This window comes from Carassius auratus, chromosome 34 (assembly GCF_003368295.1).
Source record: "Carassius auratus strain Wakin chromosome 34, ASM336829v1, whole genome shotgun sequence".
In the NCBI taxonomy this organism is placed as follows: domain Eukaryota; kingdom Metazoa; phylum Chordata; class Actinopteri; order Cypriniformes; family Cyprinidae; genus Carassius; species Carassius auratus.
In genome coordinates this window covers 4,055,428-4,073,469 of record NC_039276.1, presented here as the reverse complement: position 1 = coordinate 4,073,469, position 18,042 = coordinate 4,055,428, and the positions used below count along the sequence as shown (strand labels likewise).

Here is an 18,042-nt window from a genome sequence, read left to right as displayed (position 1 = left end):
AAATAAATTCACAGATGCGAGAAAAAATATGTCAAATTGTCTAGTCAAATTGTCTTTTATTTTCGAATTTAATTCCTCAATCAGCGCTGGACCGGCATTTTCTGTCTCAGCGCTGAGCTCATAGACAGTAAACGGCGGAGCCCTGGCTGCTGTAGACAGAACATGTTTCACGCTGTCAATGCAGCGGTCTGCGTTGCGCTGATCTTATTCACACTATCAAGTGTAGGTGCAGCATTCTAACATTTTGAGTCAAAATGAGCTGTTTGTGAAGAAATTATCCGCTTCCAAATTGTCGTTGTAATAACGAAACTGAAACATTAAAAAACATTTTGCTCTTTATGGTGTGCGAGTGATAGAGCGCGGCAGCAACGAACCAACTGATCAGCTTACAGCGTCACAACATTGAATGCTCGGCAGGGCCGTCGCCAGAACAAACCAAATGGGGGGGCATTTAATTTTCATAGGGGGGCACACTTTTTTTAATGATCTGAGACCGACCATAACATAAACCCATATTAGGCTATAACTAAAATAGACCACAATAGTCTTGTTTTGTTCAATTATTCAAATAAAATACTTCACCGTTTGATCTCAACGTCTCTGTTTATTGTCTCTTAACATTTCCAAAACCGCCAAAAATTTATTCTGAGATCGCATGCAACCCACAGCTCAGCTGCGCAAAGGAATTGCGTATAAACAATACAATACTGTATGCTTAACTAAATGAATTGCATGATTTATATATACATATACTTGCACACAAACTGCATATTGTAATTTGAATTAATAAAACTACTAACACAAAAATAACATATTGAAAGGTCTGCTGCTGGAGACTTGCCATTGGCTGTTGTATTTGAATAATTAATGAGGTAGGTCTTTGCAAGGTTTGGGTGCTGTTTTGGGATGTTTTAACAGTCATTTATGAATATAATTATATTTAAAATTATGTTCTGTGTAATAATGCGTTGAATAATGAATCGTCTGAATCATTTCTGAAGGTAATGTGTTATGCATTTCTAGTGTTACCGTTGTAGTGATTACTGTTCCTGTGAGTGAAGTTCTGCTGAAACAATGTTATTAGTGCAATGAACTAAATCAATAACATTCAACATTGAACGTCTTACCGCGCGTTCATATCGGCGGCGTCGGGCGCGTCAAACATCGCTCTTGTCGCTCTGCTATTGACATTGTAGAAAAACTCGTGAGAACTCAGATGATCTTACGTAGACCGAATACGTACTAAAAGTGGAAGCAAAGCAAACAGACTTGTTGATCTTATGCAGACTAACCACAAGGAGGTTAACGTTATAAGTTGATCTCATTAAATGTTGTTGTGGACGAAATATTAAGTTCCTTTACTTAAAATGAACGATCTCAGACACCTTGGTCCACGTATCAATTTTAATTATTTTTTTATGTCCCTGTACCCAAACAGGGACACATCATAGATTACTGCAAACGCGAAACAGCAATAATCAACCTGTCTTCTATTTTGCTTGGGAACTAATGTAATCGGAGCTGCGTCCTCTGGAATCCTCTCAAGCGGTTGACTTCTACGTTCCGATTGGTTGCTGCCCAACCGCGTCATAGCTCATTACCATAAAGTTGCCTTGATTTAAACTCTGCTCGACGCTCTCAAAGGCCAAGTCGCGCCGCGCCGCTCCTCGCTGGTTTACATTGAAAATGAATGACTTCCGGCCACTTTGACGCTCTCGACGCCGGCGGTGTGAATGCACAGTAATGCAAGTTTGGTTAATTGTTCTGTGCGTTACGTTTAGGGGGGCACAAAAAGTCATTTGGGGGGGCACTGCCCCCCGATGCCCCCCCTTGACGACGGGCCTGATGCTCGGCCGAACAGCTGATCATAGCTGTACAGGGCGCCTTTATTATTTTTCATCTCCATAAATATATCTATAAATATATCTAGTAATAAAGTTAACGCAAGGGCTAGAAATCAATTAATATTTTGCTGATCCTTCTTGTCATCATGGAGAGCGCAGTTGGTTGCATGGCAACGACAGACGCCACGAGAGTGCAAGCGCTTGTGGAAATGAGACTGCGGCGCGCGCGCCCGAGCTTTCCACTTGTTTGAGCATGTGACTGCGCGTTTCCCCTTGTTTTCTATTCATTATGCGCAGCATATTTCCCGCGCTCAAACACGGCCACAGACAATGAATTGTTTGGTTAGCCTAGTAGTTTAAATATGGACCGTTGGCTGAAGCGAAAGACAAGTTCGGATGATGCAGATCACGATCCAAAGAAAAAAGTTTTCACTGAAATGGAGAAACTCATTCAGACAGCCATGGTCATACCAGTAGCGAGTGTGTCGTGTGAACGTGGATTCAGCACACAAAACAGGATCAAAACTAAATTCAGAAATTCACTGAATAATACAAGTCTCACAAATCTAATGATCATTTCAGAGCTTGGACCTTCCCTTGAGCAGTTTGACTTCAATAGAGCCATCATCAAATGGAAAGAAATGAAGATGAGGAGACAGATGAGAAACTTAGAATAAGTCACATGAAAAAAAGAAATGGAAAAAAATGACTGAAATATAACCGAAATGTATGAAAGACATAAATAATTATAGTTTAAACTGAGTTCTTAATATCAATTTACGATATCAATATCAAAGGTAAAAAAAAGCAAAGAATTGAACTGAACTGAAACACATGAACTGAAATAGACATTAATATATAGCATAGGCCTAGTTTAAACAGAGGTCTTAATGTCAATTTGAAGAGCATGATGTATTTTGTATAAAGTTTTTTTTTTTTTTGTTAACTGATTTGAGAACTGGAAATGCACAATTCATGCATACAAATCTGTAGATATTAATAAATAAACATGATTAAATTAGACCGATGCATCAAAAGTTATTCTCCCCCCCATAATCTTTAGATCCCCCCCATGTGACCCATGTAAGGGGGGAATTCCCCCCCAGTTTAAAAAACGAAATTCAGGCCCTGTATATATATATATATATATATATATATATATATATATATATAATTTTTTTTTTTTTTTTTTTTTTTTATGAAAGATAAACTCTATTAACTATGATTTTGGAGATAACAAGATTTTGATCGTACCACCCACCTCTACTTCATGAGTCACGAGACTTCTATCTATCTTCCGATAATAAAAAGTCTAAACTTGTTGTTTCAGCAAAAGTGTCTTTGACAAATGCATTATTGGTGTTGAATCAGCAGAGAGTGAGAAATCGTTGTGCAACATAGGTTTCATAGTAAGCACTAAAACGTGTGCTGAATTGTTGTAGGATTGCACAGATCTGTTGGGGAAGCAGTTAGGCCCCGCCCTCGGCCTCCGCCTGTCCCGCCCTCTCGGCTTTAACGGTGCTGGACTGACCTGGCCTCACTCCAGCCGCTCTGGAGCTCAGCCAGCTCTGAGGAGTGAAAAAAGAAAAGAGGGATAGAAAGGTAAAGCAGTGCAATGACCCTGTTCTTCAGGTAGAAGCAGACAGAGAGGGACAGTGAGAGAAATGCACCGTAAGCCAAACTAATATTTCAGCCACACAAATAAACTGTCCCTATAGAGGAGACAAGGTGACCGTGATCGCTCTGTAACTCTCTAAAACATGCCATTATCTTCATTCTGCACATGACATTGGTGCAGCAAAATGTGCCAGAAGCTTTATCTACATCCCTTAAAACTGTGCTTAGTTTTGGAGCCCTGATATAGTTTGTGCATGTGCTATAGTCTTTAAAACAGATGCATTCGCCTTATTTGTCTTATACCAATGATATTTGCGAGATATAAAGACACTTGAGCTAATAAATAACTGTAAGAACATATGCCACTTATTTCCCAGTTAAGCTGAACTAACATTACGGTATGTTACTGTGATTTTACTAGTATAGGCTGTATTGTATTATTTGTTCACTGATTAAATATTATGGCCCTATGATTTCTACGTGGACAGACGGAACGGAGTCATAAAAAAAGGAATTTAAATTTTTTTACGTGGAATGTCATGGAATCTGTCAAAAGTTTGAATGAATACATTAAATTTAGGTCATTTCACATGAATCAAATGACGATATGGACGACTACTACTAAAATTATTTCAACTTTATGTTTTTTTAGGAATAATTACACATATTTCTTTCATGTATTCATTTTAATACTAAATCCCCTTTGTTTGTCAAAAAAAACAATCATTTGATAACTGGTAAAATAAAAATGTAAAACTGGGGGTGTGACGGTTAGTATATAACCGTGAGACCGGCGGTAATAGTTAAACACCGTCATTAGATCTCTATAACCGCCATAACCGTGTCATTAAAATATTTTGCATTTATCACTTTCACTGCACTGTGAACTAGAGCGCATCTCATCGTAAATGAAACTCAGCGTAGGCCTATGACTCATACATTAGCATTAAATATCTTTGCTGCATCCTTTCTAGAACAGACAATGGCTTTTTTTTGCGGCTCGCGTCAGCAAAGCATTGCGTCATCCATAGACCGCAAAACAATCAGTGGATGGCGGGCGGGTGCGGCTTTGAAATTTGCTCAAAAAACTTTGGCGCGGATGATGAGTTTTGTGACAGATCTCCTTAATAAAAGGAGGTCTGAAATCTCTGCCCCTTTACCGATCAGAGCGCGCGCTGACACGGAGTTAACCCGCTATCTCCAAGAACAACCAATTGACTCTACGGCAGATCCACTAGCATGGTGGCGAGACAATGAAAAACGCTATCCGCTATCCGCCCACCGGCGGTTATGTTATGAACCGTCACATTTGACTCACGTCATAACCGTCATCACCAATTCTGAAACCGGCACACCCCTTTTAAAAACTAGGGCTGTCAAATGATAAAATTTTTTAATCAAATTAATCAGAATTTTCAGTGGATTAATCAGGATTAATCACTATTTGCAATAACACCTGAATCCTAACCATTTTTTTTTTCTGAAATGCATACCAAAAGATAAAATAGGATTGATATTTTCACGTTCTGAAGGCTTCAAGTGCCAGTAAAACCAAGTAAAAATGCATATGCTTTTCCAAACAGCTGTAATGTTCGCTGCATTACATGTATGCGTTCTGCGCATGCGCAGTGTGAAACACAGGACGCTATAACAGGAAGAAGCTCCAGTGTATCAACTACCAAAGTCGTCTCTGTTTATCGAGCTTGGCATGAATGTATTTGAGAGTAACTGGGGTAAAACCTTAAGCTTCTTAGGTGTTTTCGTTGCGGCGCTCGCTGCTGTTTTTTACTATCTTGAGAATTCAGAGATCGACGAGACTTTCCTGACCTGAATAATTTGTCACACTGCGCATGCGTGAAACGCGTTAAAAAATTTGACGTAATTAACAACAAACAACTAATTAATGTCGTTAACGCGCTATTTTTGACAGCCCTATTAAAAACACAACAGAATTTAAAAACAAAAAAAAATCCTAAGGCTGTTATTAAGAATATATAAAAGTTGTTTTTATGCAAATCAAATAATTAGACATGCTAAATGCCAGTAATTGGTAATAATAAAACAAAAAATTCATAGGGCACTAAACATGTAATTAATTTGAGTTAAACTCTCAATAAATTGATGTTGAACTGTATAGGTTTTATGAATTTAATTAATTAGACATAATTAGACTTCTGATTAATACATTCAATTTAACCATAAAAAAAAGAAAAAGAAAACAGAATCGAGAAAAATCTAAACGGAAAAAAAATATTTGAAAAAAAAAAAAAAATCCCAAAAATAAGATTAATATGCTGGCATTTCTGTGTATTTTATTGTATTTTAGATATGAAATGTAAAAGATAAAGCCTGAACAAATCTGTTGGTGTGAAACAATAACTTGTGTGTATAATGTACTGTCTTTTTACAGTACGCTTAAAACTACAGTACTTTCACAAATGTAATAACCCAAGTAAAAGTGCATTAAAATCAATACAAATGTTCAAATCAAAGTTACAGCATGATGAATATTTAACATCGCTCAGCATAAGTAGGCAGCAGTTACACAAAAATCTTTAGCAGACAGTTGTGTTTTGGGAGAGATTGAGACGTATTTACTACATCACACACACATTTCTTACTGCCTCCTCTGAATGAGACACATGCTCAGTCAGGCTACTTAATATGCAAACAAATCTGTCTCCGTAAACTTCATCAGGCCTGTGTGAATCACATTCTCAAAGCCTCCTCCTCCACATACGACCAGCAATCACACACAGACAGAACTGATTTATTTATTTTTTTTATTATGCTTTATTATTATTATTATTATTATTATTATTATTTGAATGATGATTATTAAGAGTAATGTGCAGAACAGATTAAACTAGGGATGGAAAATAGCACATATTGTTTTTGATCTGACACAAGATGACTAATCACAGGCATTTTTTTTGTTTTGGAAATTTCTGAGGATATAAATTAATTAAAAAAGTAATCAGAAAGCCATTCTGTTTTTGTTTTTGTTTTTTTGCTTTCAAAACCAGTATTATTTCAGCATTAATTAAAACTATTATAGGTTTTTATTAATTTATTGAGTCCATGTTCATTTGTATATTTTCTGTTTCTTTCGCTTTTCTATTTCTTCAATTCCTTTTAGTCAGTATTTTAGTAAGTTTTAGCAATTTTGTCATTTCAGTATGACTTTATGGGGTTTTTTCCATGTTGTAGCTTGAGACAAACAAAATGTCACATGAAACAATAAAATCAATAGCTTAAAAATACCTTAATATTATTATTTTAATATAAAATAGTATTACATGCATAATGTAATATGTATATATTGTAATTATGTTATTTAGATTAATAAATATAAAAATTAATATTCTTTCCTGTCTAGGACCAGACATCTCTAATTTGGGTAAAAGGTGTTAAACGTATTGCCATTGGTAGCTAAACACAAACAAATGACCCATATTTGTAAAAACAGTATTCACAAGCATCGCATAAAATCACAATAAAGAGCAGATGCATTTGCATGCTTTTTTGGAGAAGGCCGGTTTGGAGCTCAGAGGTGTGGGCGTTTAACAAGTCGCCAAAAGCTCATCTTCATTTTCAATTCATTTTCCGCCCTCGTAGCAGGCGATCTGCCCGGCACGTTTGTGAGAGCCAGTGCGCTTTCACAACCCTCCTCTGAGGAAGAGTGTGTACGAGTGAGCGAATTATGTGAGAATGCATGAAAAGGTCATAGTATAACTTGACCAGAATGTGTGTTTGTGTGTCATGTGTGCGGTCTAGGAGGCTTTAACACACACATACACACATCAAGCCACTGCAGACTGTAAGAATAACACACTGATGACTCAAGCTCTCAGCTGACACACAGACGCAGACAAACATGCTTGAATGAACTCACACGCCAGGGCCACGCAAAAGCCGTCGACAGCATAAATAAGACATAAGACAGACACATGGCATCAGCGCTCGGGACACTGAGAAATGTGAACAGGATGATATTCCTGATGCACTTCCCTTTAAATTGAATTTTCGCAGTTTGAATTTCTAACACAGCAAGAGAAACGTGTATGGTTTTTTTGGAACACAAAAGGAGAAATGTGTAAATCTTGATTTAATTTTCAATATGATTACAATGAACCGGATTTAAAAAGTGCTTCAAAAAACTTTTTCCACGATAAATTAGACCAAAAAATAATTAATATCAATATCAAAAGACAAAAAAAAAAAAAAATGTAAGTTTAATACAGCTTTCATTTATTATTATTAATTTGAAATATATTTATATATAAAGATTTAATATAATATATATATATATATATATATATATATATATATATAAATTCTATATATATATATAAATTCTATATAATTATAATTTGTTATAAAATTAGTAATAACGCCTGGTATTTCATAAATAGCTGTCTCCTTGTCTAACAATATTTTTTTTTTTTTTTACAAAGTAACAGCACAGGTGGTTTGATATTGTGTATGTGCTGCTCTGACACCAGCATCAGAAAAATAAATCAAAACTACAGTCCATCCAGGCCTGGCTGGGAACGTTATGGTTCAAAAACAGCAAGCATGCCATGTCCTCACGGACGCATTAAACATACGGTATAAAGAAACATTGGTCCCTGCTCAGAGAGCGTTTACAATCAATACCACTTCAACAAGGAAGAGAGAGAGAGAGACGGGGAGAGTGAAAGATCTGCTTCCAGTCCTAAACCCGGTCCTAAACCCAGCTGAAGCAGCGTAGACTGGGTCTAAACATGCACCCGCTTACACAAGTTCCCAAAACAAACAGTTCAATCTCAGACTACGAATAGAAAATGTACTAACATCTCTTTTTTTCTTCCTTCTCTTCCTGCATTTCTTGCAGCTTTCTTTCTTTCCACAATGTGCTATCCTTTCTATATTTTCTTGCTTTTCCTCATTCCTGTCATACCTACTGTAGTATTCTTCAATCCTTCATCCTTCCCTTCCTTATTTTCTTTATTCTTCATTTTTATTTTACATTCCATACACCTTCTTCCCTTACTACAGGATTTACTATAAAGGTCTCAGGTTTCTAGCCAAGAGAAAACCTACACTTTACTTCTCTACTATACTTCTCAGAAACACACACACACACACACAAATGAATCCTTCAGAGATACCATGTGAGAGAGAGAAAAAAATACTAAAGAGAAATACACATATTAAAGGAAGGAAAGAAGACAGGTTGGATGGATGGACAGACAGATAGAGATAGAAATGGAAGGACAGATGTATGAATGGATTGATAAATAGATATATCAAATATTCAATAGATCAAAGTCTTTATGACGACAGGCTCGTGTTCCTGTTTTTCATATATAACATCAGTCTCATGTCTCTGTGAAACTGCTTCAGTCGCAAAAACTCTTTTTGTTTCTCATATTGTCACTTTGGTGACTTAAAAATATATATATATTGCACAAGTCACCACTGTTCTAGCGAAATAAACCGCAGACACATTTCGGATGGTTAGAATTCCACTGAATTCTACATTTTTTAAAGAGATTGTAAAATAAAAACGGTCATCATTTACTCATCCGCTCATCAATCCAAACCCAGAAGACTTTGATTGGCTAAATCTGATCATCATACAAATCAAGCGTACCTCTTCGTGGATTAAGCCACACTGTTTATACGGACTCATTTTATGCTGTCTTTATGACATCTTCTCTGTTTCAATTGGAGAGTAAGAAACCTCTGAGGTTTCGTTTAAAATAACAAAAAAAGTCAGAGACTAAACTCTTCTTAACTTGACACACAAATCATGACAGAATTGAAATTTCTGGGTGAGTTATCCCTTTCAAAAACATCTGCACTTCTACTATGTCAAAGCAGCCAATCGTATTCCCCTGTTTGGTGACCTCTGACCCTTGGCTGTGCCAAAAGGGATGTTATCCACTGACTGGACCACATACACACCAACACACACACACAGAAGACTCTGCCCTACCAGGAGGAATGTGGTTGACTCCAGATGGCTTCAGAAGTTCCAGTGGATGTTCTTGACTGGGAAGTCCATCTGTGGGAGACAGAGAGAAACCATTCCAACTGAGAAAATCCGTGCAATGTGAGGATCAGGGAAGCATAAGTCATCAGGATATTGTATTACAGCTCTGCACACAAATCACATATGCAACATATGGAGCACTGCCAGGGAAGATGCCATATTTTGAGGGATGACGTACTCTCACGGTCATAAAGGTAAAAAACCTGTCTCTATTCACTGTAATACATGTTCCTAGTCACATTATGCATTTACACACCACAAAACAGTTTCTCTTTGAAATTTTTCAGAAAAAACGAAATAACTTCTCACCTCACACTTTTCATATCCAGTCCAAGATGCTATTAAAAAATATTTTGCCATATTTTCAATATTTCATTAGCTGAACAATCTGAAAACCTACTGAACTTACTGAACATAACATGTACATCTATCTCTCCTCATTTCTCTTTGCATCAGTTTAAAATCTGTCGTCTACCCTGAGGAAGGTCCGCAGCGCACATGAAATGAACACGCAACAGATTTCTCAAAGCAGCATTTGTAATTATGAGGAAAGGCAAAACAACATCAGTAAGCATGATAACTCAGGGAGAAGCAGCTATAAATAGCCTAAATCTCTAAAAGAGGAAGAGAGAGAGAAACACTCACTGCAGGATACATGAGAGCATTAGCATTCACACACACATACACACACACACACACACACACACACAGAGAGAGGAACCATAAACCCTGCACATCTCATCAAATAATAATCCACCAGAAACAAGGAAGAAAATGTGCACCGGGGAATCTCACTAAACCGGTTATAAACAAATCCATATTTTTTCTCATATTGTGACATTGACAATTAAGCAGTTCTTATTTCTGTAATATGGAGAAAAAAAAACCCACCTTATTATAAGTATTTATACATCATAGTAGTAGTTTGTGTGGGATTGCTTGATATATTGACAAGAATCTGCCAACAATTGGCTTTCTTTCTTTCTTTTTTTTATCAGCTGTGGCTGATTGCTTTTTTCACCATTTCTTTTTTAATCTTGGTTGCCTGCAATTAATTGTACAATATATGTATTAATATTATATTAGCAAGAGGCTACACTTCTTGATGTATATTGGGATCAGCCATTATAGGGATTCCAATATGTAGTGTGTGTGTGTGTGTGTGTGTGTATATTTATATATATATATATATATATATATATATATATATATATAGCGTTTACAATAACAACATGATGATAAAAAGAACCAACAACAATTTGAAATAAAATAATCTGAATAAAAAAAATAAAAGAAAAAATGTAAAAGAAAGCAACCACACACATTAAAGAGAATTTAGGGAGAAAATGAGCCTGAAATTAATGCCATAATTCAATAAAATATTAATGGTACAAAAACTAGGGTACATTTTCTAAATTGACAATATTGTTCAAAATTTTGGGTAGGTAATGTTTTTCTTTTTAAATAAAGAAAACAAACGGTTAGCGTTAAAGAGACTTATTTCAAAAACGTTTTTAATAAAGTCTTACAACATTCTTCAACATTTAAAGGGCACTGTATATATATTTTGTATTTATTATTATCATTTTTTTTTACTTAATTCATATATATTTTAGTTCAACTTTTAAAAAAATCTAAATAAATTTAAAGCTGCGGTAGGTAACTTTTGCCGCTCTAGCGGTTAATAAACAGAACTGCTTGCGTCTTGCGGAAGAACATTGTAGCTGGAACTACTTCTCTCTGTTTATGTCTATGAAGAATCACAAAGGTACTGGGTTACTCCGCCGCGAAGCAATCTAAAATAGTCCGAATATAAACACTTATTATAGGTGCACCCTAGTGATTCAGGACAAGCTAAAAACACGGTTTGGAAAATGGATTCATGGTGTACTCACTTATTATATACATTTTGTAAATTTTGAACACAAACAAAGTTACGGACCGCAGCTCTGATTGGTTGTTTATTACCGGGAGCGCATGACTTTCTGCAAATGGCAATAGGACACTGGGAGGAGCCAGAGGAGCTTGATTTTTACCCAGATTATCTGTCTCATATTCTACTGTCAGGACATAATGACAGGTTTCACAAATATTCAAAAAAATTTTTTTTTTTTACAAAAGTTACCTACTGCAGCTTTAACGTGAAAAAATATCTTTGTGACACCCAGGTGCTGTAATGAGTTTGTGTATGGCAGAACCAGGAGCAGTAATGATCTTCAGATGCACTTCACTCGAGTGAGCGTCCTGACATACTGACCTCGAAGTGTCTCACACCTACTCGCTAAAGACTGACAGTGAATCACAGCCTGAGAGAGAGAGAGAGAGAGAGAGAGAGAGAGAGAGAGAGCCGGGGTGTCGAGATGAAAGAATTCAAAGACTTCACAGTGTTTAATTCATTAGTCATTCCAGTCACAGGCTTCCAGCAGCGGCAGGCAGTGACAGGGCTCAGGGTCGTTTCCACGGATCAACAGCACCGTCAGTTCCTCTGAAAGTGAGACCGGAGGGTTTTACGCCTCAGTTTGCACTGAACACTGCAGAGAGGATGAACAACCACCTCAGAAAATCTAGAGGGGTTCAGCGAGAGGCATTCATATTGTATTACTGAACCCCAACATCACTTCAGTAGAAGCCCAATCTCTCCTCAAAGATGCTATGAAATGCAGAAAGACAGGAAAGATGATGAAGGATCATGACTGCTGAACGGAGGTTGAGGGCAATTCTGCGCAGAGCTCGGTGCACTGCCTTAGTGATAGGAAACGTGAATTTTCCAGAACAAAACACTCAGGAATACTTTATTCTGGTCTGCGGCTATTGTTGATAAATGATAACTGATTTCAGACTTAGCTGTTAAAAATTAAATAAAATAGAAAAATTACAAATGTGGGTGTATATCTAATATGTGGTTTGATCATCAATGATTAGTGATTTCAGACTTTTCCACTGTTACTGTGGATGATCAGTGATTACTGACTACAGACTTAAAACAGACATATATCAACAGAAAAAAAATCACTTTTTTGTGGGTACTTACAAACAAATCCATGATTGGCCACTCTACATGTCATCCAGACAGTCTCATCCCATCTAAGATGGGTTTTCTTGGCCAGAATAAGCTTCAGAAGGGATCAGACTTTATGCCTGTAATCAACGAGACGAGACGAGAGCCAAACCTCCACACTCAGCCTCTACCACTATCAACTGATCTGCTTTCATACATCTTGACTTAATCATATCTGTGGATCTGATTGAGTGACAGGACCCCAGCGACCTCAAGCATTCATGTAAGACAGCAGCTCAGATAAGAGCTACACTTATCCCTGTGAATTCAGATCAGAACAGAGAGCATCAATCATCCTGCTGATAAAACAGAATACTGCAGCCAAACCCCACAAACCCTGGCTATTTCTCAAATAAAGACTGCAAATGATTATTTTTTACAAATAATCAGATAAAAAGTAAAAAATAAAAATAAAAAAATTAAAATATATATATATATAATAATAATAAATTTACATTTGTAAAACTTTTACTGTACAAAAATGTGGACAGTTGCATACATACATACTTTTTTTATTATATTTTATTTTTGTGCAGAATTATAAAATGTAACAACACACAAAAAAAGGCATCCTTATGATACATTTATAAAAAGTAGTTAATTATTATTATTATTTGCTTTTTTATTAAATAAAAAATGCTAAATAAATTACATACATAGTTGTATCTGTCTGTATATAATGTTATTATATAACTTGTGTATAAAAGGGCTCAAATAAAATTGTCCTAAAGCTTAACAACTGTGGCCTTTTAAAAAAAATAATGTTACAGTTTAAATCACTCAATTATAAAAACAAGATTGATTATGACATTTGGTGCCATTTATTTTTATTATCAGTAATTTACCCTTGGATACATACGTCATCTTCAAGAACTGACCAGATGATCTTAGCAGACAAGATGTTACACAACCATGTCTTGAAGCCTTCTTATTTCTGTTTACTACCTGCATTTTCCAGGTTGAGGACAGGGCGCATGTGTTTCGTTCTCTCCTCCTGCTGATCAGACCGGAGGAGCAGGAGGCTGATGAACAAGACAGCCCACAGCAGTGGCCTCACTCAGCTGTAATTAGCTGTCTCTGTAACCCAGCACGCTCCGGCACTGAACCCCGCTGGGGCCAGAGAGTGAGGAACCTGAGGAACCTGCAGCAGGTAAGCCATAACAAACCGCCCCACATCAGCCCGCAGAGCCCATGAGGATCTTTTTGAGCGTGTCTAGCACAAAAATTCAAGCTTTAAACAAAACCTTTGTGTTGCCATGAAGCTATTTTCAGCCATTCAGACTGAAGTCATCATTAATACATGCTGTCCAATGTCAGTAATAAAATAAAATAAAAAATATATCTACAAGCAGTGATTACCGGGGTTCAAGCACTTTAAGGTGCTACACTTTTAGGGACGAGGTCAACCCAAAATGCGTGGTTGACATTAAAACACATCCATGATGTAGAATACACTCACAGAGACACACAAACAGAAATGAAAAGTTTAAACTATTATATTAATACTGAATAAGCATGCTTACACACACATACACATTTTGTTGCAGATATAGATATTTCAAATAAGTGACAGGTAACAAAAAACTTATAGCATGTCTTGTCTTTTTAACAAATGATTTTCAAGTTTAACTGTAACCATAATGTGGCAAAACTGTCAAAACTGATATATATCTGTACAAATGAAGTGGTAAATTTTATGTCTAAATATGAGTTTAAAAGCAGAATCTATGAAAATGCTGTTTTACTGAGTTGAATGAGCTCATTAGTGGTCTTCTGCTACCACCTAGTGTTTATAATTTCCATTTCAGGGAGTTTATCAATATTATTATTTAGTGTTTTTAACCTTTATGACCTTACTTACTTTTTTTGCCTGATCTACATAAAATTGAGCATGCTTATTTAGGATCAAATGGTGCACGAGTACACACAGTTTTGAGTTATATATATATTAAGTTTAAGTTAAGTTTATGCATTTAACAGACGCTTTTATCCAAAGTGACTTACAGTGCATTCAGGCTATACATTTTTACCTATCATATTAAAACGTATAATAAAATAAAAATTACAAATAAAATTAAATTAAATTTGGGTATGTCTATTATTGTGGTTTTAAAAAATATATAACATACAGTAGGTGGACAACCAAAATGCCTATTGGAGGGACATGGCGTTAACTGCAGGTGAGTCGCGTTTTAAAGTTATTCGCTACACTACTTGCAGGTGTCGCAAACGGACGGTTTGCAAACTGACTACAATTGTAAAAAAAAATTTGCAAGCGGAGATAAAACAAGAAGTAAAACAACAATAATATTATAATATAACACTGTGACATACTTAAAAACCATTCAAAAATGTACAGTGAGTTAAATTCTAAACACGGACTAGTCTTAGGCTACAGTCTACACACAATTTTAAACAAAAACTCTTACTGCATGCTACACACACACACACACACACACACACACACACACACACACACACACACACACATATATATATATATATATATTATTAATCCATCCATTCTTTTCAGTTTCAATGATTTAGATAAATTATGGCCAGGTTTAAATAATTCGTTTCTTGCTTTACAAACAGATTTTTTTTTTCCCAAGTAGTTATCTGTCAAAATAAAAGATTTTTTTTCGCTGACTGCAGCCGTCAAACGTAACACACCAGAGAAGCAAAGCTGACAGCTATTTGCAAAAATGTGCTTTGATGCATTTGTTTGATAAGTTGTGGTTAAAGCACCACTCAGCAGTCAATTGTAATATTAAAAAATATATATAAGCTCAATAAAATCAAATAAAAGCTTATAAGAAAATATAAAAATCATTTGTGAATATGTCTATTACTGTGGTTTGATGATCAATTAAAATAAAATAAAAAAAGCTGATTGCTGACTTAGCTATTGAGAAACAAAAATAAAAGCTGACAAATAAAATAAAAAAAAAACTGAAAATATAAAATAAAAAAATTTAATTTGACAAAGTTGCAATGCCCCTTAGCCAATCGGGATCTATTTGAGCATGCCTAGAACAAAGCCCTTGAGCTGTTAAACTTTTGTGTTTCCATGATGCTATTTTCAGTCATTCAGCCTGTCATCATTAATGCATGCTGCCGCATGGTAAAGATAAAACATTGATGGAAGAGCCCGGCTATGGTGTCCCCTCCAAACAAGGGAGCTTTCCACAAAGTGGCTGCTTTCTCCTTCGGAGAGGGATGTAGATGGGAGGAGACAGAAAGAGGGACAGTAAAAGAAAGACCAAGGACCAAGGATGGAAGCTGTTTGTGCTTCCGCCGCACGTTCCTGTACTCGTCTCCCTGCAAATGCTCTATTTTTGGAAGCCTCTCTGGACCAGACAGAAGCAGAGCCTGTACCATCATGGCATTTTAATCAGACCCACAATGCATCTCTAACTGCACCCAACAACAGGGGAGTGCTGCAAAAAACACAGCACTGCAGTTAGTTCAGCATGAATCCACGAGGCACTGCAGTCAGGATTGGTTCTGCCACTAGTCAATGCTTGATTAAGTCAACTAGTTATCAATCACATTACTTTAGTAGCACACCAAGTGTACAGTGGGTCATTTTTGTTTAGTTTAATGTGAAGAACTAACATAATTAAAACTAAAACTAATAAATAAAATTAAATAAAACTATATACCGTATTTTCCGGACTATAAGTCGCACCTTTTTTCATAGTTTGGCTGGTCCTGCGACTTATAGTTAGGTGCGACTATCATTTGACTTTAGCAAAATTAATTTGACATGAACCGATAGAAATGAACCGAGAGAAATGAACCAATAGAAAGCATTACCGTCTACAGCCTAGAGGGCGCTGTATGCTGCTGTAGACGTAATGTTTTCTCTTGATTCTTGGTTCTAAATAAATGCGACTTATAGTCCAGTGCGACTTATATGTTTTTTTCCTCGTCATGACGTATTTTTGGACTGATGCGACATATACTCAGTTGCGACTTATACTCCGAAAAATACAGTAGGTATATTAAAATAATAATAATAATAGTATAATATTTGTACTCCAAATACAACAGGTCAACGGTTGATATTAAAAATACTGTTTTGTCTAAATAAATTAGAAATAAATAAAATATAAACTAAAAATCAATCATTAAAATTTTTTTTTAAAGTTTAATTCAGGCATTATATGCAGTATGAAAAATTATTATTCATTCTGAGAATTGAATATGTAACATTTACTCAATTATAAGTGTTTTGTTTATTGTTTTTGATTAAGTCAGAATTAGATGAGTATGCACAATTACACATCCCAAATCACCAAGTATCATTCGATAATCCTTACACTGAAAGGAATAGATGTCTACTGTACCCTGTAAACCAGAGGCAGGACACGTTCACACAGACAGACAGAGACGGTCACAGAAGCCCCCTGCGTCTGAGGCACAAATGTCTGTGTCAGTCCGTCTGCATCACATCCTCATTCACATAACCGCAGATATATGACACCAAATATTAACTCACTTTAGTATGAACAAGATTCATACACATTGCAGAAAAATCTGCACTGACGAGTCTGGCGAAACTAAGTAAATAAGGTTAAAATTCCCCTTAATTCTGAATTTTACTACATGAATACCCTTATTTTTTTCTTAAACACATTCACAGCCGAAGTACTACCCATCAGATTTAATTCAAACGGAGGGTTTAGAAGATGTTGAAGAAAAGTTGAGTGAAACGCTAAAGATTGATGGATGGAGGTTCTGTCTGTGTGAGTGTGTGTGATACTGAGATGGACAGACTGGCTGGCGGTGGCAGATGGCAGAAAGACGACACCAGAGCCTGATGGACTAGATGAGGAGAAGTCCGTCTGTCTGTGTGGCATCAGAGCCACGATTACACGACTGCACACACACACACACACACACAATTGTTCTCTCTTTACCAGTACAGTAGCACATGCCACATCACACAGAGAAACATTAGAGACATGAAACGCCATTCACAGCCCATTTTACTTCCGTGATCTGATGTATTTACAAGTGACATAGATAATTCTGGAATAAACTGCTATGTCGTTTATACGCCTTAGAAACAAAACTAGCTGGAACGTTTAGCGATCATCAATTAGATTTATATATTAATTTTTTCATGTATTGTTATTTTACATGTTATTGTTACATATCCGTTCTGTTCTCCATATTGGACACTTAACGTAAATATTAGAAAAAGGATATCAGCTGATCTCTAGTGACATCAAGCGGAAATTCAAACATAAATATTGTTCTTCTTCTATGAAAAAATGAGCACCTCGAACCATGTGACTGGTAAAGATGTGGGCAGTTACGCTGGTTTTTATCTCTGCAAAGCTCCTGTTCCTGGGACACCCCTACTATAAGACTACCATTATCATCACTGCTTCTTAACCTCCCAAGAAGTGAGCAGTGGGTGTGTGTAATTCTAATGAAAAGCTCTTCTAGGAAATGATTTCTCAGGAATAAGG

The 18,042-nt window shown here is 36.2% G+C and overlaps 1 protein-coding gene across 2 annotated transcripts in view; it reads right to left on the bottom strand.

The window, feature by feature from the left end:
• Positions 1–18,042, bottom strand: part of LOC113052974 (histone deacetylase 4-like) — a 205,121-nt gene that overhangs the window by 116,996 nt on the left and 70,083 nt on the right. For both annotated transcript variants that reach the window (XM_026217531.1, XM_026217532.1), the window contains exon 3: positions 9,445–9,513. In XM_026217531.1, the coding sequence (XP_026073316.1) occupies positions 9,445–9,513 (69 nt within the window). The remainder of the gene's footprint in view (positions 1–9,444; positions 9,514–18,042) is intronic.